The sequence below is a fragment of the Eulemur rufifrons genome, chromosome 15 (genome assembly GCF_041146395.1).
Source record: "Eulemur rufifrons isolate Redbay chromosome 15, OSU_ERuf_1, whole genome shotgun sequence".
Lineage (NCBI taxonomy): Eukaryota > Metazoa > Chordata > Mammalia > Primates > Lemuridae > Eulemur > Eulemur rufifrons.
This window is the reverse complement of record NC_090997.1, coordinates 107,382,554-107,410,253: the sequence shown is the minus strand read 5'-3', so window position 1 is coordinate 107,410,253 and position 27,700 is coordinate 107,382,554. Positions and strand designations below refer to the sequence as shown.

General features: G+C 50.0%; 1 protein-coding gene across 1 annotated transcript; it reads left to right on the top strand.

The window, feature by feature from the left end:
• Nucleotides 1-41: 41 nt before the first annotated feature.
• On the top strand, nucleotides 42-23,531 carry RNASET2 (ribonuclease T2). Its single transcript, XM_069487785.1, has 9 exons — nucleotides 42-272; nucleotides 2,791-2,851; nucleotides 6,069-6,124; nucleotides 7,603-7,660; nucleotides 11,233-11,303; nucleotides 14,600-14,713; nucleotides 19,023-19,068; nucleotides 21,461-21,535; nucleotides 22,400-23,531. The coding sequence occupies exons 1-9, from the start codon at nucleotides 187-189 to the stop codon at nucleotides 22,601-22,603; spliced, it is 771 nt and encodes a 256-aa protein (XP_069343886.1). The 5' UTR covers nucleotides 42-186; the 3' UTR covers nucleotides 22,604-23,531.
• The last annotated feature ends 4,169 nt before the right edge of the window (nucleotides 23,532-27,700 follow it).

Sequence of the window (27,700 nt, the reverse complement as noted above, 5' to 3'; positions counted from 1 at the left end):
CGACCGGGCTAGTCCTCCCGGCGCCCCCGGCCGGGCGGAAACGCACTGGCCTGGGCCGCGGGCTGCCGAGCAGCGGGTCGCGCGGGGCGCGGGCTCGGGGGCTCGGGGGCTCGGCAGGACGCGGCGGGCGAGGCTGTGCTCTGGCCGGGGCCGACGGCGGTGTCTCCTCCCCGCAGGGCTAGAGCCATGGGGCCGGTGGCCGTGCGCGGCGCCCTGCTGGGCTGCCTCTGCCTGGCCCTCGGTTGCCTGTGCGCTGCAGATAAGCTCTTAAGGTGAGTTAAAGCCAGAGGCAGGTGTGAGCACGCCCAGGTTTCTGCGGGGGTGGTGCAGCGTTCGGGCCGGGCACAGCCGAGGGGACCCCGGTTAGGAGCGGTGGGGTGGGGCCGTGCACACCTGGGGGGACTCCGGAAAGAAGCGGTGGGGCGGGGCCGAGCACAGCCGGGGGTGGGGGGCCCCAGAAAGGAGTGGCGGGGCGGGGCCGAGCACACCTGGGGGGGCCTAGGGAAGGAGCGGAGGCGCGGGGCCGTGCACACCCCCTGAGCTCCGGGCTGCAGCCCGAGACGGGCGCTTGCGGACGGCACCAGCCTGGGCGGGGCGCAGCAGGGCCCAGGCCCGCGGAGCAGGGTTCCTGCTCTGGACGTTCTCCCGGAGGCTGTGGAGGGAGCGTTTATTTTGAGTCTCAGCAGCATTTGGGTGGCTGTGCTTCCTCTTTTTCAGCTACTCCCTCCGTGTCCCTGACTCTCCCCGCCCTCCTCTTCCTCTTTTTCCTTCTTTCCGTCGCCCCCGCCCAGGCATGTGCTTGGTGGGAGCAGGCAGTGTTGCCGAGAATTCCAACCTTAATTCTGTTGAGGACGTGGGATTCGAATACCAAATTTTAATTTTTTTCTTCCATTTGGGTAATGATCAGGTTAAAGAAGGATTTCATACTTACATAGTAGGTGGGTTTTACTTTTTAATTAAGTACCATTGGTATTTTGTCTTATACTTTAAGAGGTAATATTATTTCAGTGTTCCCAGAAAGTGAGTTTTCTGAAAAAGCTACGTTCATTTACCTATTTATTGGCCATGAGGCGAGACCGCTGGAGAGGTGTAGGCTGTGCAGGTTGAGGGGCAGCTGCCGGTTTATCTTAGGGTGTGGGACCTTGGAGCTGTCTGTGCTGTGGTTTGCACGTCTGTGAAGGATTAATAGAAATAATGACATCTGCCTCACAGAGTTGGTGTCAGGAGAAATCAGTTAAGGTACAGACTGTGCTCGGAGTGGTGCCTGGCCAACAGTACTCCATGAGCATTAGCTAAAGACTAGGCTGTAGCGTGTGTTACCCCCAGGTCCCCATCATTCATGCTCCGATACAATAGGAAAACCCCTGTGAGCAGCCGTGTTTGGGGAAACACAGTTGATTCAGACCCTGAGGGCTTCGCAGGTCAGCAGGCATTTTCCCAAGTCCTTACTGGGTTTGAAAACATGACGATTTTTAGTTTCTCCTCTGCTTGGTGCATCTTTGGCTTTAGCCTCCCCGTTGCTTCGTGCTCGGTCGGGTAGGGGAGGGTGGGGATGTTCTCTTACCCTCACATCACTCTTTTGCTTGGATGGTAGATGGAGATTTTGTTTCAGGTGTGCTGAGCTTGGTGGTTGATAGTCTAGTCTTCCTGGACGTTGCTTAGCCTTCCATCCTGTTTCCACCTGTGTAAAATAAGGGTTTTCCGCCTAGTGGGGAAAAAAGCCTCCAGTGCTTCTCCAAGCTCTGATTCTCATGCTGCAGGTCATCTCTGTTTTTCCTTTGTATGGAGAGCTTGAGTCATTAGTTCAGACTTACAACGAAGTTTTCATAGCATCTTAATTGTGAATTCTATACATTCAATTGTTACAAAAGCTAATGTGTAACAGCTTGATCTAGTTTACTTTGAATCTTTCCTTTTAAAATTGAATTTATCCTGAATTAAGCGTCAGCTTGAGTTATTAATATATTCCTGTGTTGCTGCTGACTTTTTCCATTTACGGAGTGTTTTAGCCACCTGCACTTTCTGCTTTAATCTCCTTGTATGTTAAGCCTTGCACGTGTGGCTAGTGGCCTCCTAGAGTTCTGAGTGGACAAACTGCAGCCCCGCAGTCCCTTCTGTGAAGTCTTACATTCAGATGAGTTTCAGATTTCAGATTTGGGGTACAGTGCCGCACATATGTATGTGTTGTAGGTAGCGTGATGCAGTGTGGTGCACATACCGCGCTCTAGGTAACAGTCCTAGTGGCTTCTGAAGTAGCACCCTACAATTGAAGGACACTAATTCTGCATAGAAGCAAGTGAATCTAAGCACTGAGTGGTGTAGTGACAATAAACAGCCTTGTGCTAGTTCAGCTCATGTTTTGTTGCTAAATGAATGACAAAAACTTCCCAGTGTTCAGGGCCCCTTGGGTTTCACAAATGCAGTTAAAGGGTCCCGGGTCCGTGTTTCTGTGGGGCGTCCCTAGGAGAACACGCTTTGGCTCCATGACTCCCCGCCAGGGAGGCCTCCCTGCTGCATCCCCTCTGCACCCACGCCTTGCCTGTCCTCGTGCTCTGGTGTTTCTGTGCCTGGCCACTTGACGCTGTGGGACACCGTGTGTGTGTTTGTCGCTGTGGGGTCCACAGCCTTCCTCGATGGAGTGTGCCCTTCCCGTGGCAGGGGCTTTGACTGTGGGAGTGCCTCCCAGGTGCTCCATGTTGAATGGATGGACGGATGGAAGGATGAATTAATTAACTTATTCTATAACTTTAAAAAAGTTCTTGAAAATTAAATTCCTTGTCTTTTTAACAGTGGCACCCATGAGTGGAAAAAACTAATTCTGGTTCAGCACTGGCCTGAGACAGTGTGCGAGGTGAGTTCTTCTGCCTTAACTGGCCGCTTGGAGCCAGTGAATCCCCGAGTAGAGTTGGTTTGCATGTCTGTGTGCCCACCTCGGGTGCCACTGGCTGACGGGACCGCCAGCGTCCTTGTTCTGCCTGTGGTGGAGGCCGGAGCTGTGCCTACAGGAGGGCCATGTGCCAGTGTCCTAGGGCCACAGTGACACCCCAAATGGGGTGGCTTAGAGCATCAGAAACGTATTCGCTCACAGTTCTGCCTGCTGGAAGCCTGAAAGGCATCAGCAGGGGTGATTTCTTCTGGAGGGTTCTGAAGGAGAGTTTGTTCTGTGCTGCTTCTCTCTTAGCTTCCAGTGGAGACCAGCAATCCTTGGCACTCCTAGGCTTGCAGAGGCTTCACCCCAACTTCCAGTGGAGACCAGCAATCTTTGGCACTCCCAGGCTTGCAGAGGCTTCACCCCAACTTCCAGTGGAGACCAGCAATCCTTGGCACTCCCAGGCTTGCAGAGGCTTCACCCCAACTTCCAGTGGAGACCAGCAATCCTTGGCACTCCCAGGCTTGCAGAGGCTTCACCCCAACCTCAGCCGCCTCCCTCACCTGGCGTTCTCCACTTTGTGTCTCTCTGACACTTCTTACCAGGACACCGTGACTGGATTTAGGGCCCACCCTAATCCAGCATGACCTCATCTTCACTTGATCACATCAGTAACGACCATATTTCCAAGTGAGGTCCCATTCACAGTTATGGGGATTAGGACGTGGATGTATCTTTTGAGGGGACACAGTTCAATCCACAACAGGCTTCAGCTTGTCCCTTCCCTCTGTTATTGAAGTCTTATTGGAATGTCAGCCGGGCACGTGGTGTGCACCTCTAGTGCCAGCTACTTGGGAGGCGGAGGCAGGAGGATTGCTTGGGCCTAGGAGTTCCAGTCCAGCCTGAACAACATAGTGAGACCCTGTTTCTAAGGAAAATAATCATAAAAAAGTCTTCCGTGAGCGGAAAGGAGCTGCAGAGCATCCCTTGCCTCCTTCGCTCTGCTTGGCACCGATGACACCCTCCTCCCCGCTGGGTTGGCCTCTCTCTGTCTGTGGCTCTGTCTTGCTCTGTGCCCCTGTCCTTTTAGGGTGTCAGTGCCTGGGCTTTTCCCCCTGGAGCACCATCAGCCGGGAGCCCTGCCTCAGCCTCCTTCCGCAGGGCCGGCTGTTTGCAAATTCATTGCACAATTGACCTAAAGTGTTTCATCATATGGCTGAGCTAGTCCTAACTTTACTGACACTTTCTGAAATCCGGGCTTCAGGGTTTTAAGTTTTGAGGACTTTTAATTACTGCAAGATGGAAGTAGCCAGTAATCGCTGTACGGTTGGATTGTTCCTGCACTTTAAGGACACTCAGGCTTTTTTTCCTGTAGCACTGACCAGTATGATACGCTCTTCTACTTCCTCACTGATTCATTTTTCTGTTAAATGAAAATGAAATTTCACTTATCCTCACCAAGTTATACCTTTGATCTGGACACTCATTTGTAACAAGCCTTTCTTACTACGCTGGAACCCTCTGCGTTCGGTTTTGCAGGCTCTACGTCTGCCGTTCTGTTCCTTTGCTTTGGGGTGGGGCAGTGGGGGGTTTTAGTTTGCTGGGGATCTCGGCGGCACTCCCACTGCTGGTGGTGAGGGGCTACTAGAGATAGGCCTTGGTTCCTGCTGAGGGACCCGGGTGTGGAGGAAGGGCTCGAAACTAGAGCACTAGAGGATCTGCCTTCTGGGCCTGAGACGGGCAGCTCTGGGTGAGGGAGGCGTTTACGGCGCAATGCGGGAGTGTCCCTGTGTGCTAGATGTTAAGCACGCATGCTTTCCTGCCCTGAGGCTTTAGAAATGAGGTTAAATCAAATCAATGACTAGCAAAATGTCCTTGTTAGGGAATTTATTTCAAACTGGGTGGCTGTGATAAGGGGCTCTGCTGTCTGGCCCAGGCTCCTCCTGGGCAGCAGAGGCTGTCCCTGGGCCCCTCCCTCTGAAGAGATGTGCCCGTTACAGGTGCTGGGTCTGTCCTCGTCTCCACCAGGTCCTCGGCGCCTGGCACAGCCCCTCAGCGGCCACCTTGGGGCCGAGGAGTGCTGCCGGTTCCCACCCCAGGTGCCGGTGCTGGCGTGTGCAGGCCGCCCGCGTGGGTCTGGCTTTGCTCATCGGCCACATACCCGCAGGACACGAGCCCGCTTTGGACGGGTTTCCTTAGGGATGGGATTGGGGTGTAGGCGGAGGTGAAGTTAGACCACTATCACCTGGTCCTGCGCTTTGCCGCTGGGTGGTTCTGGAGCAGGCGCCTCTCACCTGCACCAGCCCAGCCGTGGAGAGAAGCTGCCTCTGCACAAGGGATTCAGCGGCAAGGGCTGGGCAGGACAGCGCGATGCTGCCCGCTCCTCCCTGGGTTCCAGCTTCTACGTATTTGCTATTCACAGCAGCGGCTGGGCAGGGGTCTTGTCTCCTGCAGCCTGACAGTCCAAAAGTATTTCTTGATTGTTTATTGTGGAAAATCTCAGTTTTAGCTCAGAAATTTGGAGGTCCTTAAAAAGTGTTATACTGAGACTTATTTCTCTGATTTTATTTTTATTATTGAGATTAAGGATGTATTACTGATCTTACTTGTTATTTTTTTGGCTCCAAATTTGCCATACTTATTTTGCTAATGGATTTAGACTTAGTACCAGAGCAAGCTTTAGTTTAGCAGGGATCGTGAGCCTTTTGTTCTTAAACATTTACTTTAAATTATATGGTAATCAAATTATTTTTGGGCAATAGGAGGATTTCCATCAGATTGGCTTAATTTGTGAGCACATAAAAAGAACAAAAATAGCTGTTTATTTCTGTTAATTAAATTGTTTGAGGATTGGCTTAGATGGGGTGAGGAACCTGTGGCCTTCTGATTTCAAGGTGGTTCTTTGTTAAGCTCCAAAGGAGGCAAGAAAAGCTTCATCTTTCTCTGCTGCACCCTTTTAATAAAAGGGTTTGATCTGTAAAACTTGGATTCAGTTAAAAGGCCCCACCTAAGGACCTAGAAGGCCAGCATGGTTTCTCATGGATTGCTACTGGAACGAATTTATTGTAAATGAACGCTGTATTGATTTTGTGTTAGTGCAGTGCCCGTGTGATGTTGACGTGTGTTGAAAGAAGCAGGGTTGCTAACTGTGTCTTAATAAACAGCGAACCAACTATTCCTTTGCGTCCTCTCTCCCCAGGAGGTGCAAAATGACTGCAGAGACCCCCCACACTACTGGACCATACACGGGCTGTGGCGAGTATCTAACGCGGTTAGAGCTTAATCCAGTGGTCAGCAGCAGCTGGCTGGCTTGAGCTCTGGCTTGAGCCTAGTCTTTATCTTTATACTTGTTATTTTTGTTAATTTATTCAGTAGAGCAAATCCTTACTTAAAAATGCTTTTAGTCTTTTTTTTAAATAACCCTAATTTTCTTGTTGTTTAGATCTGTTTTTATAGAATAGTAACAAGTTAGTTTAAACATGTGTTTGGATATCCTGGGTACATTTTAGGATCACTAAATTTTAATTTTCTCATTTTGTTTTTCTTTTGGGGTCTATTATAAATCAATATATGAAAATAAATAGTGTGTATCTATATTATTCACACTTCACAAACATTCATTTTTCTGGTTTTGCCTGCATTTTATTTAGTTCATTCTTTATTTGTGCACGTACTTGTGATGTTAAGCTGTGCACTGCCCTGGTGAGAGGAGAAGGGCCAGTCTGGCTTTAACTGGCACTTACGTGCTCCTGAGGGGCAGGGGTGGGCAGAAACCCACCAGGACCTGGGCACTTCTGGTTTCAGTTTCTCCCCAGGCTCTGGGGCGACATGACACTTCTGTTCTGGGGCTTCCAGCTTTCTTGGACTTTGCTCAATGCCTTCTCCTCTTGTCTGCATGTGTGGTGTCTGTGTCTCTGCTCAGAATGGTGCTTCCTTCCTGAGGCTGGAAGGAACGTTTGCAATGCTGCTTCCTCTCATCCTCTGGGGTGAAATGGTGCTGGTTTTAGATTGCTGGGCCAGCCTGTTGACACTGAAGACACGCTGTCTCTCCTGCCCTTTTGAGGCTCTGGGGTGGCTGGTTCTCGGGAAGCAGGTTGGTGACCTCCTGCTCTGAGCAGCATCTAAGGAGCAAGGGTTGGTGTGTCCAGAATCAGACGTGAGCACAGAGTTGGAGTTCAAGAATAGAGAGTGCTAGTGTGTCTGGTACTACAAGAGTAAAATAAAAGTCACAGCTGATCCCCTGTGATGTGCCAGGCACTCTCTGAGCGTGTTAGTTGTGTATGTCACCCTGTTGTGTCCTCCTCACACTGAGAGAGCTGCAGACCTGCTGCTGTCGCGCTGCGTGCGTGGAGGGGTCGGGGGTCAGGGGTCGGAAGTCTCAGCATCGCCGAGCAGGGCAACTGCTGAGCCCCGTTCCAGCCCCGGCCAGGGCCGACCTTGAAGCTCCCGAGACGAGGCCGTGTATTTGGCTTCGCTTACTGAGAGCCATCAGTGTCGCGTTGCTCTTGGACACTGTGGGCACAGCTTCTTTCCTCTTCAGAAGAAACTCGGACCGTGACTGCTTGTCCCCGAGCGTTCTCTCTCAAACTGCCCATGTGGGTAAGGGACGCCCCGTCAGGATTTCTCTTTTTATTCCTTGAAGACTTTAATGAAAGTGTTTTCTAATGTCGTGGGGAAGTCATACCAGTCAAGACTAATATTGCTTATTTTATTTTTTACATTTGAATTTCAAGGCCTGATAAAACTGAAGAATGTAATCGATCGTGGCATTTTAATTTAGAAGAGATTAAGGTATTGACTTTTAATTATATTTCTACTGCAGGATGTTGAACTAGATTAACTCTTTTCTTCACAAGTATACCTTCCAAGTCGTGTTTAAAATTACAGGGCCATGGCCAGACTCGTGGTGGCTCACACCAGCACTTTGGGAGGATCGCTTGAGGCCAGGAGTTGAAGACCATCCTGGACAATATAGTGAGACCCCATCTCTACAAAAAAATTTAAAAATTAGCCAGGCGCGGTGGTGCGTGCCTATGGTCCCAGCTACTCCGGAGGCTGAGGCGAGAGGATCCCCTGAGCCCAGGAGTTCCAGGCTGCAGTGAGCTGTGATCACACCACTGCACTCTAGCCTGGGCAACAGAGAAAGACCTCCTTCTCTAAAAAAAAAAAAAAAAACCAAATTAATTAAAGTAAAACTAAATTACAGGGTCATGAATGTATTCATCAGGATTGAGCCCCTGGCACTGTTTTAGTAATTACTGATATCTAGAGCAACCCCACAAATTAAATGAAGCTGACCTTACCCCTCCTCTGCCCCAGGCCCAAACCACCGTGTGAGTGGCTCAGACGGGGGCAAAGCCTGCCCTGGCTGCCAGACCCTATGCTCGCCTGCGGGCCTGGTCGGTCCTCAGTGCCCCAGGACTCCTGGGCAGGACGGCTGAGAGCGTGAATCGGTCAGCGTGGGGTGGCAGCTCTACACAGCTGTGGCCGGGAGAGCAGGCACCTGGGGCTGTCGTTCTGGCCGAGGGGGGCTGGGTTTCTGGGCAGGGAGGAACCTTTCTAGTACAAAAGCTCTTACTAAAGAATAAACGGTGGGACTGGAATTTCGAGTGTAATTAGAAGTGCTTTTTGAGATACTCCTACCTCCCGTGGATTTGGAACCTACACACACACACACACACACACACACACACGCTTCTTTCCCTGGGGGTGCAGCAGTTCCTGTGCATGATCAGTCACGTGTCAGGAGCGGGTCGAGGGTGCAGGGGGTCACTGGGGCCTCCCTGAAAACATGAGGCAGAATCAGAGGACTTGCTGGATTTGTGGGTCCTTCCCAGGAATGTACGTTCCCCAAAAAGATGAGGTCATCAGTCCCAAATGCATTACAGGTTCTAATCCAGGTGGAATTAGGACGTTCAGTGGTCTGAGCCTGGAGGCCTGAGAGGCCTGGGGACCCTCTGAGTTACCACGCATGCCCCGAAGCCTGGTGGTGTCCCATGTTTCCCACACACGCTGTCCTCCTCAGGGACTCGCTTCCCCTGCCCCAGACACCTCTGGTCCTGCCCGCCTAGGGTCCCGTGGACGGGAAGGTGGATTGTGGCGTACTGAGTGCCTGCAGGCGGCTGCAGAGCCTGGGAGGGGTGGCCTCTGGACCCCTTGCTTACAGTCGGGGAGCTGGGTGCTACCAAAGTTGTTCCATGTACAGGATTACAAACTGTGCTGGGTGCCCGGAGTGGAAAGAACAGGTACAGCTTGGAAGGGGTGGGCCTGTGCTAGCTCCTGGGGAGGAGGAGGTTGAGCTAGAATCTGACTAATTAGGTGAAGGGCCAGGAAGGCCGAGGAAGCAGCCTGTGCAAAGGCCCCGAGGCAGAAAGTACAGAGCTCTGGAGACACTGGGAGGAAGCCAGGGGGACAGGTTGAGCCATGGCCGGGTGGTGGTCAGGGCAGTCAGTCCCTTTCCCAGACACAGGGGACACTGGCCGGGGCTGGGCTCTGGGGGACATGCTGAGTCTGAAGTCCCCTTGAAACATCCAAGTGGTGATGTCAGAAGAGGTGAGCTGGGAGCGTGAAGGTCACAATGGAAGCTGCAGGTGGAGGGGCGGGGCTCTCAGGTGCAGGTGTGGGCATGGGTGGAGGGGCGGGGTTGGCAGGGGCGGGGATGGGGCAGGGGGGCAGGTGTAAGTGTGGGCCTGGGTGGCCGGGCAGGGCTGTCAGAGCCCCGGGGTTCACAGCGGGTAGGGAAGGAGCGTGTGAAAACACAGCAAAGGAGGAAACCCAAGAGCGAGAGGGCTTGAGGACGAGGCACCAGTGGTGTTGGATACCCCAGAGCGTCCATGAAAGGAAGGCTGAGATGGAGCCACTGGCGGGTCACGGGTCCGTGGTGACCTAAGCCACTGCTTCGGAACAGTCCCGGGTCCCTTGTGTAGCGCGATGTTCAACTAAGCATTTCCCAAGCAAAAGTGGCCTAGTTTGTGCTGTGAATTACACCATCCCCTAGGTCTTCCCCAGGGGGTCCGGAGCTGGAGCATGGTGGGCAGCAGGTAAGGTGGGTGGGTGCATGGGGACGGTGGGGTGGACGGCTGCCTGGGGGCAGGAGGAAGAGGAGGGAGCTGTGCTCACTCCACTGGGCAAGGGGCTGAGTTATTGACGGGCTGGTGGGGTTGAATCTTTTTGGTCTAGTGGGTGTGTAGACGTTGGAAACTGAACGTGGGTCCCTTTGGATTTGGTGTGACCATCCTTACCGCGTGAGAGGGCACAGGCCACCTGCTCCAGCAGGCTCTTCTCTGGGGCAAGGAGAGCTTGTATTTGTTTAATAGTGTTATTTTTAGGGTGGTTTTAGGTTTACAGAAAAATTGTATGGAAATTACAGATAGTTCCCCTCGTTTTCCCCCAAGTTTGCCATATCATTGACATCTTCCGATAGTGCGATATGTTTGTTACAATTGATGAACCAATACTGATATTTTATTGTTAACTAAAATTTATCGTTCATGCTAGGGTTTGCTCCTGTGTAGATTGTGGGTCTGACAAGCGCACAAAGACAGGCGTCCCTCAGTGTCAAGCAGAGGAGCTCCCCTGCCCCAACCCGCACCCCGCTTGTTCCCGCCTCCCCTGAGCCCCGAACCACGGAACCACTCATGTCATTGCCCCTGAACCACTCATCTCATTGCCATCTCTTAAGATTTTGCCTTTTCCGAGACGGCATACGGTTGGAATCGTGCAGTATGTGGCCTTTTCAGACTGGTTTCTTTTCCTTAGCAATGGGTTTCCTTCTCCTCGACAGCTCGTTGGTTTTTGTCGCTGTTAGCCACTGTCTGTAGTTTATCCATTCACTGTGAGAGCGTGTATCTTCACATGCAATTTTATGATTGCCCAGATTTCACTTTTTTATTTTTTAGAGGCAGAGTCTTGCTCTGTCACCCAGGGTGGAGTGCAGTGGTGAGATCATAGCTCACTATAACCTTGAACTCCTAGACTCAAGTGATCCTTCTGCCTCATCGTCCTGAGTAGCGGGGACTACGGGCACACACCACCACTTTTGGTTTTTGTAAAGACAGGGTCTCACCATGTTATGTTGCCAGGCTGGTCTCGAATTCCTAGCCTCAGGCAATCCTCCCACCTTGGCCTCCCAAAGTGTTGGAATTACAGGCATGAGCCACCGCACCTGGCCTAATTTCACTTTTAGCTGTATCTTAAATACTTCGTGTACAGTAAGCAGAAAATCATTTTACTCTCCTAATGTTATGAATTAGCAGAGCTCAATTCTTTAAATGTGTAAGTTTATCAAATTTGCCTTCCAGGTTTTGTTTTGAGTTTATTAGGCCCTGCATAGACTTTTTTTTTTTTTTTTTAATTATACGTAGGATCTTTTGCCAGAAATGAAGACCTACTGGCCTGACATAATTCATCCGTCGCCTAATCGCAGCCAGTTCTGGTAAGTGTGAGCGCCCGACAGCCACCCCGAGTCCCGAGACAGGTGGGGGTGCCCTGGGCATGTTCTGAGATGACACACGGAGAACCTGAGGCTGAGCAGTTTGAGCAGCTTTTTATCTAGACATGATGCTGTTATGCCATTTTGGTGCCTTTCTCCAATGGATAAAAAAAAAATGAGGGCCTTTTTATCCATTGGAGAAACCTGTTTTATGATCTATATGCTGTTTCATTTATTACTTTGCTTTAAAAATTTTCTCTACTGAGGTTTAACAAAGTCAAATTCTTGCATATCTAAGAATTAGTCCAAATCAGACAGAAGGGAATATTCCTTACGGAAACTGTGCTGCTGTCTTGAAGTATATTAAGAAAAAAGACAACACCCCTTCAGGTAATAATGTCCTTCCTGTGACTTCGGAGGAAGAGAAGGTGAGACTCCCGAGTCCTCCGGCTCTCGCAGTGAAACACCTGGAGTGTAGCAGGAGCCGAGCCTGGGCAAAATGCTGGGTTTAATTCCAGGCAGCTTTTAAAATCCTGGTAAAACTGATATTCCTTTTATTTACATTTTGTTAACTGAAGGTTCTTCTTTATTTTCTCCATCTAACTCCAATGTGGCAATTTATGATTGAGATTACAACTAATCAGACTTTTCCCCAAAAGGCTAATTTATCTAGAAATATTTTTTTGTGTACAATTTTTAGGAAAATTAAAAGTTAAGTTTAGAAAAAAGCTTTCTAAAACAAAGTGGAATAAAAACTATGTCCCTCTTCCTGGTTCATCAGTGTCCAGTGTGACATTTCCCTAGAGGATCTGTGGGAAGGAAGTGGTTTTAGGATTCACTGACCCTGGTTTGTAAACTGAAATCCCTCTTCAATAAAGAGAACTGCTCTTAATGAAATTGGGGTGGTGAATGGTTCAGTTCGGAAGCACTTGCTCTGCACAGCCTGTATGCAAAACATAATGGCCACGATGAGTTGAGGAAAACAGGAAAAAACATTTAGGTATCATTTCACAGTGTACCTTAAATGGTGATTCTAGGGTAACTAAGTGTATGAAGTATAATTTTTCCAGTTGTTACAATGTTCTAGAATGAGGTCAATCAGATTTTAGCCAAATGGCTTAAAAGAAATCAGCAAACATATAAAGGCCTTCGGTAGGCTGAATCTTCGACATTTAATCAAAGCTGTGGGAAAAGTGTACATTCATTTTTGTGCTCTAATAAAGGCAAAATGATTTACCTAAATTTTTCGGGTTGACTAGTTGAATTATGTACTTAAAAAACTTTTTTGTTCTAAATGAAAAAGATAAATCTCACACACTAATTAACACACTTTTGAGCGCTCAAGTGCCAAATGGCAGCTCCCACAGGTCCTGTCTGGGCTGTCACCAGTCACCCCACAGTCACCAAGCTGTGTCTTCATTGTTCAGGGCACCTATAGCGCTCCCCACGGGGTCCTTGGACGTCACTGTCACAGCTCCTGCCACTGGGAAGGGGAGGCTCTGTCCGAGAACTTTTTTCTCTAATCTCAAATAGAAGCAAATATGCAAAGCAGAGTGTCTTGGTATTATTTGGCGCTCAAGATAATTCCCTAAGATTAGCCATTTTGAAAAATATTACACACACAGCCCTTTGCAAAGTGGGGGTTTTTGATTCTTATAAGAAAAAGAGCCAGATTTGGGTCCTGCTCATTTTGGTGACGCAGCCTCACTGTGGAACGCCGCTGCCCCTCACGGGTGAGGTGGCGACCCCGATGCCTGCTCCGCACCCGCCCTGCTCGGTGGGCAGCCGGGGCATCTCCAAGTATGGGGGCGACACACCAAGTCACTTCAGATGGGTAACTGACACTTTTGATGGTAAATAAAAAATGACCATTTCCAAATGATGTGTGATTAAATGTTTTGAACTATAATACATTAATATCAATACTTTAATATATTCTGATCTCCAACATCTATTGAGTTAAGCTTGCTCTAGAAATAATAATTGACATTTACTGGATATTGTTAGCTAAGAACTATTTTTGCTTGTGTACAAGTGCTTTGCATGTTTCTGCTCACTACTCTTCATAATAACTCTGAGGAGGAGGTTCCAGAATCATTCCTATTTTATAGAAACTAAATCACCTATAATTCAGGTTATAATTCAATTAGTTTAAAAATCAAATAATTCACTCTGGGAACTATTCTAGATGAAGAAATGTAGTTATTCATCCACCTGTATCCTTCCTGTGTTCAATTTACAGATTTCTTAGTCTGAGAGACTTGTATCCATTGTGGTTATTTAAAACGGGTATCGTGGATAGGTTTTGCCAGTGAATTAACGCACATTTAGATTTCATTTCTGAGAGACTGCATATGAGTGCTTTATAAACGGTGCATGAATGTTATTTATTAGAACTTCATGAATTGATACGTGAGGAGACCTGATGCCCGTTTTGTCCATGCCAGCAGCGGTTGGCGTCGAGTGACAAGTCCTGCCACCCTGGACATGTCCTGTCTGGCAGTTGGTGGGATGGGGGTGCGGTGGGATGGGGAGGGCCCTGGCCTTGGGACCGAGAGTGGGTTCCAGGGCAGGCTCTGTGACGCCCTGGCTGCGTGACCTTCTGCCAGGCACCTGGCCCTCGTGAGCCTCAGTTTCCCCATTTCTAAGCTAGGGATAATATTCTCACCTGCAGTGTTGGGAGGACCAGGTGAAGAATGTGAAAGATTTTTGTAAAACTTTAATCTGCAATAAAATGTAGGGGATGATCAGTGCCCACGTGTTTCTGGAATACAAATTGCTGTTCCTGTGCAGACCTCTGGTGAGGCTGTTTAGTGTCATCATCGTCACCGGTGAAAAGGACGTGTGCACCGTGGTGCTTGTGGCAGCTGAAACGGGGAGTGGGCCCGAGGCATTTCTCAGTAGCCAGATGTCCCCCTTGTCCTGGCTAGTTGCTTAGGAATGACGGTTGTGCCACCGTGAAAGTCCCTGGCTGTGACTCACCAGCTCCTGCGGGAGACCACGCGTTGGTTCGTGAGTCAGTGGGTCTCGGAACGGTGGCGTTTTCTTTCTTCTCGGCTCTGCTCTGTTGTTCACTGAGCGAGCTGTAACTGTAGAATGAATTGGAGCTGATTATCTAATCGTAGGCAGCATAATTGCCTGCTGCAAGTAAGGAATTTTATCCTTCCCACTTTGTAAAAGAAATGACAGGCCTACTACATGTGACTAGTCTGTGCTAAGAGAAAACACGTTTGAAAATGTTTTACTGTGAATTGGTTTCATTACTTCTAACTGGAGGCTTGTTTTTTGAATCCTCACAGGAAGCACGAATGGGATAAGCACGGGACCTGTGCGGCGCAGGTGGAGGCTCTCAACTCCCAGAGGAAGTACTTCGGCAAGAGTCTGGCTTTGTACCAAAAGCTGGACCTCAGCAGGTGCGTGCGCCCCCGGCAGGCCCTCTGTCCCGAGCTGCCCGGAGCCTGCTCTCTCTCGAGCCCGAGGGCTGGATTGAGGGGGACGAGTGTCCGCCACGCTGCCCACCCAGACAGCCCTGTCACAGGTGCTGGGCGCCTTGGAATGCAGCTCACGGAATCACTCCTGAGAATGCTCTAGGCCCACTGCACCTTTCTGGACCATTCCGGATTATGACCACACAGTGGATGCAAAGACTTAGGCTGCTTCTCTGGGTACTAACTTGACGTCAGACAGTGTTCTGGCCCTGGGGCAGGTGGCGACGCCGGCAAGGGCGTCCCCTTTTTAGCCATGATTCCTGACAAAGCATGTTGCATTCACAGACAGTTTAAGTCTTTGGATCTTTGCTGCAGAGCTCCTGGAAGACACAGGAAGGAGGTGCTGGGCAAGGATCCTTTAAGCCCTAGAACTTGCTCAACCCACGTGAGCTTGCCCCTGCCTGCCCTCGCCTCGGTTCCAGGGCTGGGGAGCACGTTGTCACCACTCACCCAGTAAGCCCGTGAAACAAGGGCCAGGGCACAGCCCCCTGCCTGGCAGGGTCTGGCCCCCCAGGGCGCTCGGGCGAGCCCTCGCCTTCCCCTCTCCCGACGTTTCTGTTTCCCCTTGACCTTCACTGCAGGGTTGCAATAAACCAGTGAAGTAGTTGTAAAAAACATGACAGAAGATGGAGCAGCCTTTTCCTTGCTGCCTGTAAATTATACAGCTTGTCTCAGCAATTCCGCTGCAAATCAGAACAACGCCAGGAGCCTTTGCTAGTCAACCGTATTTAAGCTGTGTGAGTCAGATCTGCTTAAAAGATGAATAAACCGCGGTCGGTTCCCTAGTCTCGTGCTCTGCCGCCTCCGCACACAGGAGCATCTCCCACGGATGGTCTCCCGTGTCATTCTGATCAAAGGGGGTCTGACAGCCGGGGTTTGGATCAGCTGGGTCACAGGCAGGAGGGGACAGGGTCTTTGGGGATGTCACGATTATAAGTCAAAAAGTAGCCTGCAAGTAAATTTTCTAAATCACCATTTCAGAGCTTGCAGCTTGTGAGCTGTGGTTCTGACACAAGCTAGTTGGACAATTTGGTCTTATTTCCATGCTGTAAAGGAAATGACTGGGTCACTCTCAATCCTGAGTCTCTTCTGGCATGAATTCCTCATTACTAAGTACATACGCTAAGAAGGTTACGTCAGCAGTAGCGTGTCGCAGATCCTATATGATTTGTACATAGTTTGTATACGTATAGTATATATGATTTGATCTGTAGAATCTGTAGACTTTTCGTAGAGGAAGCAGTGTTTTCTTGTAGTAAGAGCAATACTTCAGGAGACATTTCCGCACCTAAAAAGTGTGGATTATAAGCACTTCCGAAGTCAAAAGGATTAACTGGGAGGATGTGGTGGGTCTTGGGGCGCAGGAGAGGTGCAATTAATAAGATGACAGAGCAGGACCCCTTTGGAGAGACAGGGAAGATGCCCTCTGTTTCCAAATATGGATCTCGGGGTCCAATCCTGCCTCAAACCACTAGCAGTGTGAGTTTTCGCTAATTCTGCCACCGGGTTTATTTAATCAAACAGAGAAAGGAGAAGTGGCTACTGCTGAAAAGTTTTTAAAATACATTATCTAAATAATTTATCTCTTTACCTAATACATATTTATTAAGTAGCTCCTATTTATACTTTTTGGAACTCAGTAGCTTTACTGCTACGGTTGGATATGGTTTGTCTACAGCAAAGTTCGTGTTGAAATTGATGCCCGGTGTTGGGCGTGGGGCCTCATGGGAGTGTCTGGCTCATGGGGGCAGATCTGGACCCCTCGTGCGTGGCTTGGGGCCGTCCTTGGGGTAGTTATTAGCTCCCACGAGAGCTGGTTGTTGGAAGGAGCCTGGCCCGCCTCTCGCCGTGTGATCTCTGCAGCTCTGGCCCCATCTGCCTCCCGCCCGAGGCGCTGCAGCCCCAGAGCCCCCCCAGGGCCGAGCAGATGCCTCGGCAGCCGCTTATACCTGCGGACCCTCGAGCCAGATAAAGCTCCTTTCTTTACAAACTACCCAGCCTGGGGTGTTCCTTTATGGCAACACTGAACGGACTGAGGCAGGTGTACACACTCAGGTAGCACGGGCAGCCCTGGAGTCCCTGTGGGGTCAGCGAGACTGGTGCTGCCCTGCCCTCGGGGGCCGAGCCCTGCTCCTCCCTTCCTTCTGCAGGCATCCCCTGAGGACCTGCTGAGGGAGCAGCGCTGCTGGCACGGTGTGTTTGCTAAGAACTGAAAAGAACAATTATAGAAAAGTTAGGTTCTTTCGCACTTTCCCCAAGGAAAGTCTAAAATCCTTAGCACTCCTAAAATTGAAATTAAGAAGTCAAAATTTAAAATAAGACCACTCGTTTTTCTTTATATACTATTCCTAACATATCTTTTGCTCATAGGTCAACCTGTCAAATTATTGTCAACTGTAATTTTTTATTCGCTTTCTAACGTGAAGGCTGCAAACCTGAAAAACTGTAAAATGTCCTGAAGCAAAGTTCTCAGGTTCCCACAGATAGAGACCCAGGGGGCCATGCCAAACTGCTCTTAACTAGTGGGGACCGCGATGCACCGTGTTCTGGGCTGCGTGCAGATTTGCCCAGGTCTCCCTCTCTGCCTCATTTCCTTAGTCACCTGGGTCGGCAGGGCACTGCCCGGTAGAAATATAATGTGAGCCACAGAGACTTTTTACTTTCGTAGTAGTGAAATTAAAAAGAACAACAACAACAAAAAGGTACAATTACATTTACTGTACCTTAGCTCCAAAATACCATCATTGCAACTTATAATAAATATAAAAAATCATTGAGATTGTTTACATTCTCTTTTGCCGCAAAGTCTTCGAAATCTGTTGTTTACCCCACAGTGACAGCGCAAGGGCATGTTCACGCGGATTTGGTGACGTCGGGGGCTCACGGGCCCCCTGGCTACCTCTTTCCTGGTCGTTCCAGGAGCTCTGCAGCAGAGACTGTCTGATGACAAGTTAGTACCCAGAGAGGCAGCCTGGGTCTCTGTGTGGTCACAATCTAGAATAATCCGGAAAGGCTTGATGGGAGACTACAGGGTCGTCTTTCAGAACAATTAAGCTGAGAATTTTACATTGTACCTCCATAATTTAATAAGTAAGTTCCTACTCGATGGGATTCTCTGTAGCAGTGCTTTAGGAAATGATTCAAGGCTACAGGTATTTAATGTGCAGTCACGTGACACTTAAGGACAGGGATACATTCTGAGATGTGTCATTAGGCGATTTCTTCGTTCGAACATCACATAGTGCATTTGCACAAACCTAGACGGTGCAGCCTGCTACGCACCTGGGCTGTACGTGCAGCCTGTCGCTCCAGGGCTGCAAACCTGCACACATCCCTGCGCTGAGCGCTGCAGGCAGCTGGCACACAGCGGTAAGTACTGTGTATCTAAACATAGACACAGTAGAGCTACAGTATCATCTTAGGAGACCACGAGACCACGGTTGTACCTGCAGTTCATTGTTGACCAGATATTGTTATATGGGACATGACTGTGTTTAAAGATTTGACCAAATGCAGTTTTCTAGGGTAAGCTTAGGATCCTAAATCAATTGCTAACATCTTTTACAACAAGTGTGGCAGATAGGTGTGCTGTGTGTGCAGCTGTGGTTGGTAGTGGTAGCTGGAATCCGTGTTGAGAAGGGTTCGGCTCGAGGACCCTGGGAAGCTGCCCAGAGCAGTTAGTGTGCGCTGAGGAAGAGGGTAGAGTGGGGGCCTGGGAGCTGTTAGTTTGCTGTCCTGTCCTTGTTAGAAGATACATTGCCTAAAGTAATAGGGAAAAAGTACTTTCCTTTAAGAGTGTCTTTTTTTTTTTTTTTTTTTTTTTGAGATAGAGTCTCACTCTGTCGCCTAGGCTAGAGTGCTGTCAGCCTAGCTCACAGCAACCTCAAACTCCTGGACTCAAGCGATCCTTCTACCTCAGCCTCCCGAGTAGCTGGGACTACAGGCATGCGCCACCATGCCCGGCTAATTTTTTCTATATATTTTTAGTTGTCCAGCTAATTTCTTTCTATTTTTAGTAGAGACAGGGTCTTGCTCTTGCTCAGGCTGGTCTCAAACTCCTGAGCCCAAACAATCCTCCCACCTCGGCCTCCCAGAGTGCTAGGATTACAGGCGTGAGCCACCGCACCTGGCCAAGAGTGTCTTAATTTTTATTATGAACTATGTGTTTGAAAAGAACAATACAGGAAAGTGGACTTTCATTATACAGCTAATTTTTTTTTAATTTAAATTTTAGTGTGCTCCTAAAGTTGGGGATAACACCGTCTATCAATTACTACCAGGTGAGTCTTGCTTTTGCTTCTTGCCTGGTGTGTGTCTCCTGGGGACCTGCAGGAGTGCCATTTCCTCCTGTGAGCAACGGCCGGGCTGTGGAGGGACCCAGCACCGGCCCTGCTGCTTCTCAGCGTCTGTGCTTTAAACAGAGCGTATTTGAGCTTCAGTTCTCTGTGCACGTTGGCTGCAAACCGGCGGCTCCTCACACCACTGGCTTTGAAGCTCAGGTTCCCAGCCACGTGGGGAGCGGTGTGTGCTGGGGGCCAGTGGGCGAGGAGAACGTGCGTCTGGAGCCAGCACGTTCGGTTTTTTAGTACTGTAATGTTGTGCTTGAGGACAACACACGTTCCTTGTGTTTTCATGAGGGAACTGTGACTTGTTTCGTGGTAAAGCTGCATGATGCAAGCACGGAAGCTTAAGCACGGCCCAGGCCCACTGGCTGGGAGGGCTGCACAGACACAGCTGCGCTTGCCTGCGAGTCGCCGGCTCCGTAAAGACGGCTGCGCCACCCACCTGCTTGTGCTGCCGCAGTGGCATCTCCTCTGTGCGAGAGACATATCAGATGCTTTGGGGTGATTTTTGTATTTGTCATGGGGCGTGGATTTCAGAAGGGTTGAAAGTCACTGATTTTAGCAGTGCTGCAGTCTGGGGTCGTGGCTAGACGTTGAACGGTTATTTTGGTCTCTTGACAGTTAGTGAAATAAATCAGCAGCCGTGTCTTTGCTCCCAGTGGCGTCTGCTCAGCTGCGCGGCGGTTTTCCAGTTCTTTTTCTCCCTCTGTGGGGAGTTGGATGCGGAGGGACAGTGGCCTTGAGGGAGGAGCCACCAGCTGCTCTTCCCAGCCCCTTCTGGGAAGCCGTGAGCTGCGCGTCTGCAGGGCCCTGTCTGTCCTCGTCTGGGCTCAGGCACATGCAGACACGGAGGACGAGCTTTGCGTTTCTGCCCAGAGCTCAAAGATGATGAAGCAACCGTGACGACACGTTTGTCGAGCTCGTTCTGTGTGTTGTGTGCGCGTGGTCAGAAATAGCCCGATGGACGGATAACTCAGGCAGACTCCTGTCCTGTGAAAGTGTTATAGTTTGATTTATCATCAGATTTCCTGCTGTTGCATCCAGCTGCCAGCCACTGGTCGGCGCACTCATCTGTTTCCGGGGAAATCAGTGCCGCTGGAGCACCCAGGAGAGCTGCCTAACCCAGAGGTTTCCTGGGAAACTCGGTGTTGAAGTGGAGGCCTGAGCTTGTGCCGGCCCTGGGAGGAGTGTCGGGGGCAGGGGGAGCTGGGCGGGCCAGGAGACCAAACCCCTCTCCAGGAGCTCAGGAGCAGGAGGGCTGGAAGGAGCGAAGTGGGAGCGTGGACCCCGGCGCTTCACCCCTGTGGTTGCCTGGTGCTGCGGGGAGACAGAGACCCAGACCCTCCAAGGAGGTCCCGCGGGGAGGGTTGACCTGGGCCGTTGGCCGTGCAGCTGGCGAGGAGGGGACGGTGTGCAGAGCTTACACATGGCTGTAGGGGTGGCAGGTGGCAGAGGGAAGGCCATGCCTGGTCCTGCCCTTGACCTCCATGGAGTGACATTTGTTGGCATCGGGAACTCGGCGGAGGAGGATGATCAGATCCAACCTGCACAGTTTGATTTGAGGTCTCTGCAAGGTCCAGGAAGACAGGCCTGGGTGGCGAGGGACACCTTGCGGTGGGAGAGAAGGGCTCCCACGTCAGGCAGTGGGGACTCAGCCTGTGGGAAAGAGGAGACAGGACGAGGTGGGGAAGGAATTCCAGCCGGAAGGGGGGAGGTCTGGGAGCAGGTGCCCTGGAAGCTGCAGAGGGAGCCTCTAGAGCCGCTGCCAGGTGTGGCACCCGCAGAGCTGGGCGGCAGAGGCCGAGGGGACGCAGTGTCCTCCTGGGAGGTTTGGCTGCGGGAGGTAAGAGCAGGGGACGGTGGTGGTGGAGGGTTCCCGAGCGGAGCGGGTCGGAGTTTGCAGGGTGGGGTGGGGAGGTGAGTGTCCCACGGCCTCTCTTCTGTGCAGCAGGACGTGGTGTCCATGGGGATGGGAGAGGGGACAGAGGTTTGGAGGGGGCAGGGCTTGAGAGCTTTGGGAGCAGAGAAGGATGAAATAGGAGTCAGGTGACAAAGGTGGCTCTGGCGTGTGGCACGTAGGTACGAGTTCTGGGGGGACGGGGGCTGGGCTGCAGAGGGTGCAGCGGGAGGAGGGAGGGAGGGAGCAGCGCGTGGTCTGGTTGCCGGATGAGCCCGAGTTGGCGCGTCCTCTCCTGCCGTGCACGGTTCATTCTGCGGCCGCGCGGAGTCCTGTCTCTGCTGCCGGCGGCGACGCGTTCTGGGTAGACCAGGACTGTCAGATTTTATTCTGTTGAAGTTTCATTCCTAATACATTTTTATTTGATGCCAGGTTGGCGATTTTGAAGATGCGCTTACCAGGGTATACGGAGTGGTGCCTAAACTCCAGTGCCTTCCGCCAAGACAGGTCAGATGTGCGGCGTTTTGTGCCCTGCCCGTCTTTGTCAAGAAGACAAGTTGTCCTTTCCTGACAGCTTTGTCTTCACTGTGAGGTTCCTGGGGCAGAGTCGCACGTGTGCACGTGGGCGTGTGTGTGCTCACGTGTGTCCGTGTGTGTGTCGGCATGTGCATACATGTGTGCACAGGCACACCTGTGTCTGTGTGCACACAGGCATGTGCTGTATGCGTGCACGGGGTTGGTTCTTGGACACCATGCCAGGCAGGGTAGGGTTTGCTTTCTTGCTTATTCTTGACAAGACTGCCTGTTCCAGACAGAAAGTGGAGAAGGGAGAATGTGTATTGCTACAGTTAAGCATTTCTAAGTTAGAAAATTCCTAAGTGTTTATGTTGCTTGGGTTAATAAATTTAATTGCAGTTATCTGTCCAATTTATAGACAAAGTAATCTTTGATCAGCTGATACTTATGTTCTCTTGACAGTAGGGTCCTAGGCACCTGTCTACGTGCAAAAGCCACTTCTTCCCCTAATACCTGGTCTGCGCGCTGTGTGCGCGGTTGTGTCTCGTGCAGGAGCATAAACTGCTTGCTCATCTTTCCTAAGATCAAATCAGGGCCCCTCACGAGCCTCCGGTGGTGGCTGGGAGACCCGAGCCTCAGGCGGAGCTCCACTGCCCACAGCCAAGTCCCCTGGGGCCACTTGTCCCTGTTCACGGCCCCTTCTGGTAAACAAAGAGGGTGTGTTCCCAGAGCCTGGAATCTTAGAGCTGGAGCCTCTGCTTTTGTTAGATTCAAGTTCTAAAACTGCATGATCATAAAACCTCGATGATAATTCAAGATCTGAATCCTAAACGTCTCTCATTTTTTCACTTTCAGGGCGAGGCAGTGCAGACGATCGGGCAGATAGAGCTGTGCCTCACTAAGCAGGACCAGCAGCTGCGCAACTGCACCGAGCCGGGCGCGCGGCCGCCCCCCAGGCGGGAGGCCTGGCTGGCGGGGGCGGCTGCCGAGGACCAGGGCCTGCGGGTCTGTGAAGACGGTCCTGTCTTTTACCCTCCACCTAAAAAGATCAAGCACTGATGCCGAATTTTGGAAATATTCTGTTTTAAAATACAAGAGAAATTCACAAACCGCTGCTTTCTGAACGCTCCAAAGTTGAGTCTCCTGTTTATAACTCTTGCGTTAGCAGCAAGCCTTTTTGTTGTTTTGCTTTTTTCCTTTAATGCCATGAATGGAGTTTTGTAGTTCCTGTAGAAATGGGATGCCGTGCAGCCCGTGGAGGGGAAGGCGTCCTCCCACGCGTGGCGGCTGCTTTGTCTTTATGACAGAGCTGGCAGGTTTCTTCTTTGCTAGGAAGCTCTGCGTCATCTTTAGAAGGCCAGGCAGGCGCCGTGGAGCTGGTACCAATTCAGGAGACTTTCTTGCTTGAGTTTTGCTCTCAGCCTGTCGCCTGCCTGGGGTGGGGGTCTCCCTGGGACAGGAGCTCTGCTCATCTCAGTGGGAGCTGGGCGGTGGCCGGGGGCATCTCTAGCTCAGGGTTGGGGTCTCTTCCATGTGGCCAGAGACCCAGGACATGGTCCCAATACCTGCTGCTCCCTTGGCGGCCTGGAGTGGGAACAAGCCTGTCGTTGGAGGAGGACATCCCCTCGTGCTCTGAGGGGATTCGGGTGGCATTCCCAGAGCAGCCCACCAGCTGTCCCCGTCCCGTCTGTGCATGCGTCCTGCTCGCTATTCCTTGCAAACTTGATGCCACAGGCTGGTTTATCTCGGCCTCTCATTCCTTTTATCAGGAGGCAGCCAGGGCAGGTGACTGATGTGTATTTAGAAATTTAAACGTGGCCCCAAGGGCCATCCTCAGACGGTGCGTCCTGGAACTGCAAGACACGCTTTCCTTCTGGATGCTCAGAATGTGGCCCTCACGTCATCGGACACTGCGCCAGGGCCCCTGAGCTGCTGTGATGGGCTTCGCCTGGGCGGGGGGGTGTTCTCCGGGCCTGTATTAAAACTACCTTTTATTCGCTTCTCCCTGGCCTCTCATCTTTTTTTGTTTTAATCAGGTTAATATTATCCCATTTCTTTTATTTAACACACACTTGAAGTAGGACTTACTACGTGCCAGGCATTGTGTTTGGCACTTAAAAATATTTAATCCTCAGGACAACCATGTTTTCAAAATAATCATATCTTTAAAAAAAGAGATCAGCTGTATCTATACGTGGAGAGAGTGGCAGACAATAAGTAAGAAAAACGGGTGGTGTATTTAATGGTGGTTAGTCAGAGGGAAGACGGCAGGGAAGGGAGGCGCGGTGGCCAGGGTTTGCAGAAGGCAGGCAGGGAAGGCTTCGGTGAGAACCTGAGGGACGTGAGGCCGCAGACCATGGGGCAGGGTCGTGTAGGGCCGCGACGGCACCGTCACCCCTTGCAGGGCAGGGTTTTACCCAGCTTGCTTCTGTGCTCCTTGGATGCACCACCGTGTCTGCGGCACGTGGGCTCCAGGCCGACGTCCTGTAAGTGTTGAGTGAGTGACTGAGGTCACAAAGGATGGAGGTGGCACCGCGGACCCGGGAGGAGAGGCCGCTTCTCACCACACCAGGTGAGCAAAGGACCGATTGTCTGTTTTCTCTTTCTCTAGTGTTTATGTGAACTTTGGATCAGGAATAAAACTAATTTAATCCAGGTCCCAAGGCAATTAGAAGGGGCACTGTAAATATTTTTCCAAAATTAGACGACGCTGACGTTGTCCGTCACGCAGGGGGCTGACGCGCGCTGGGAGCAGCTGGGGAAGCCGCTGTCCTCACAGATCGAGCTTTGCCGGGACAGGGCTCCGGGTTTCAAATCAACGTTGCACTTCCGTAAGAGGACAGGTCTGCTGTGTTGCTCAGAGGATGAGCTCCATTTCCCACAGAAGGAGCAGGAGCTCGGATTTTCTCTTCCTAAGCAAAATCTTTGACAGACTATGAGAAATGCTGCAATTTTGTGTAATTTTTGTGAAAGGAATTCTGGGTTGGGTTTTTTTTTTTTTTTTTTTGAGTGACTGTGATGAGTCTTTATTTCAGACAAAAGGGACAGAATTAGCATTTCAGGCTCAGATAATATTAGGTTAGTAAAAAGTTTGGGACGGATAGAGTTAAGATCCACTAAATGCTGTATTGACTTTATGTTAATTTGCTTTTGACATTTCAGACGTGCTCAGCTTTCCTACACTCACAGTTCTCTTATTTCCAGGAGCAAGAATCATGCAGTAATTTCTCCTGATCTATGGCAATGCCTGGAGCCGGGGGTCTTGTGCTGTGAGGGGCAGCGCATGCACCTGCCGACGGTGAGAGATGCCGAGAGACGAGAGGTGTGGGAGCTGAGAGGCGGCGCCAGCCACAGTGTTTCCCGTGACTGGGAGAACCTCGCCTTGGAGTGTGCGACTTAGAATCCATGATCACGTTTATAGATATCTCTTTCATGCTTATAATACTATCACCAACATCAACATGTATACATGATACACATATGTGCTTATCAGTTAGAATCCTTACAGTTGTAAATAACAGAAAAAAAAAAAAGAAAGGTATCTTAAAAAAACAAAGGGAATTAATTGGCTCAAGTCATTGAAAACTTCTGGCTTCAGCTTGTCAGCCTAAATGATAAGCAGAGACAGGCTGTCTGAAAGAAAACCGTTTATTCGTGAACAGGGCATTGCAGTGGGCATGTTCCAGGAGGTGAAGGACGGCAAAAGGTTTAAAAGAAAAAGTACAGGAAGATCGCATGCTTGTGCTGAGACAATTACTCCCGGCTACAGGGATCAATACAAAGGTGACAGCAGTCCAGTAGTAGACAGTGCTGGGCGGGTGTCCTCACAGAAGCATTTTTGTGTAAAGCTGCGATGGCTTTTGTGCGAGGTGTGGTCTCTGTGGAGCCTTTGTCACTGTCAGGCGAGCATGCGTGAGAACCCTCTTTCATGGCCCTCCCTGGCTCTATTTGTCAGGGTTTCTGTAACGTCAGTGGCTCCATTTTGATTCTGACAACTTCCACATGTCCGCTTTTGATTGAGATCTTTCTCCAGAAGCATCACTGCTCAATGGCCCTGTTAGGTTTGATGTCCCTCAGCGCCAGGCTGTCCCAGGTGGCTGGTCCAATCCCACATTGGCGGGAGTAAGTCGGCGTCAAAACCCTTTTGGCCACGTTTGAGCACCAAGGGTGGTTTGAAGGGAGTGGCTGCCAGGCCAGGTCTAGCTGAAGGCCATTATTAGTTCAACTGTGTCTCTTCCATCGTCTCCTATCATCCCAAAGGGCCGGGCCAGCCTTGTTTTGTTAGGAGTTGTACTTCTGCAAAAAATTTAACAAGTAGCAGATACAAAGTTTAAAAAGGGAAAATATAAAGCAAAATTAAGAGTAATGTGACAATCTTTGCATAATGGTTTTAAGCCATGAATCTAGGTCTAAAAGGCAATCAACTGAGTAAGTCGAATGACCATAGGGAATGAGGCGAGACCTCTGTTAACCATGTGACCTGTTTTCTTATTTTGTGCATATGGGTCTTTAACTTTCCCAGAGGAACTTATCCAGGTACAGCGTGTAGTATTAGCAATAATGCAGACATTTCCTTATTTGACCGGTACATTTCTGAAGGGCCTCTTAGGTCAGGCTCTGTTAAGTTACCGGCAGAAACTACCGATGGTGACATTTCCGCTGCACCATTGTCCTCCGCAGAGAAGACAGGCATTGAGTGGGCCAGAGGTCTCCTTGTGATGGAGAGTCTTGTTCGTCTTGGGAAAAGCCGTCTACAGCGTGAAAACGTCAGCTTCTTACCTTGGTGTGCAGCTTGAGCATCACTGGCTGTGGCACCGGGCAGTTTGGGGAGCGTTCTTGGTGGCCCAGACATCAGGTGTGACACTGGCTCCTTCAAATTCGACTCACGGGGCCGTAGGAACAGAGCAGCTTCTGTTTTAAGTAATCTGTGGAAGCAAGTGGGATGGGAGGAACCTAGAACTCAGGCTTTGGTCTACAGGCAGACATAAAAACTTGCCAACAGCGCCCAGGGCTGAGATCTAGCAGGTGTGAACAGTCTTTCTTCAAGAAACACAACTTTTCCCCTCTACACTGAGCACACAGGAACCTCAAATTTAGAAACCTCCCGAGGCTAGGAAGGCAAACAAATTGGACTTTAGGTTTTACTTACGGTCTTAAGTGTCCTGGGCCTGCCAGGAAGTGACAGTTTTTGCTCCCTGTGAGGCTGGGAACCCTTGAAGCCAGGCACTGCACGACACTCTCAAACACGCCATTGCAGTGTAAGCTGGTAGCACAAACAGTGCTTCCGACCGCGCCTTGCTACGAAGCGAGAACCGATTTTTATGGAACTTAAGCAAATAACTATAAACTATGTAGAAAAATGAGAATATTCACAAATAGTTTCTGAAGTTTGGTATAATCAAGCAGGGATAAAAAGCAAATGCTTTCACCTTGGTTCACAAAGGTACATTTTACCAAATTGCTATGGACTATAGATGGCTTAAGAGACAGCATTTTCTGAAATCTGGAGAACAAAACGTTTAAGTAAAGAACTGGCAATGTTTTAAATAAAAGTCATAAAAACATTATCAGTTACTTAATATCAGGAAATTGTTTTTATCTTAATTAGCAGTTTCAGGAACCCAGTTGTTTCGTCAGAATTCTAGAATTTTTTACTTAGTCCATTGATCTCACAGTTACCAGAAGTCTGTGTTCCGGGGGACTTGTTAGAGACCTTTTCATGAAAGGAATTTGGGGCTGTAGCTGTTTACAAATGCTCTGAGAGAAAAATCAAAACAATAACTATGGATGACAAAAACTTAGAATGCCATGGATAAAAACCTGATGAAAGTTCACAGGTGACAAGGAAATGTAGTTGTTTTGACGACAAGCAGAGTCTTATGGTGACAGTCAGATGACAGCTCCGCGTCAGGACCGCCAGACCCGGGAATTGCACATCGTGTCTAAAATACGCCAATAACATATGCGTACAAATGGAACTTGAAGAAAATTTAACACGACAACCAAAGTTACAACTGATAACATTAGATTTCTAGTAATTTTTGAAATATTCATATCAATAAGATACCCATAACTATAACTGAAAGAAGCTCTGGTGTCACTGTGTGGCGGTGTTTCCCAGACAATTCACCGAGTAAGCCTAATCGTTCAATGTCT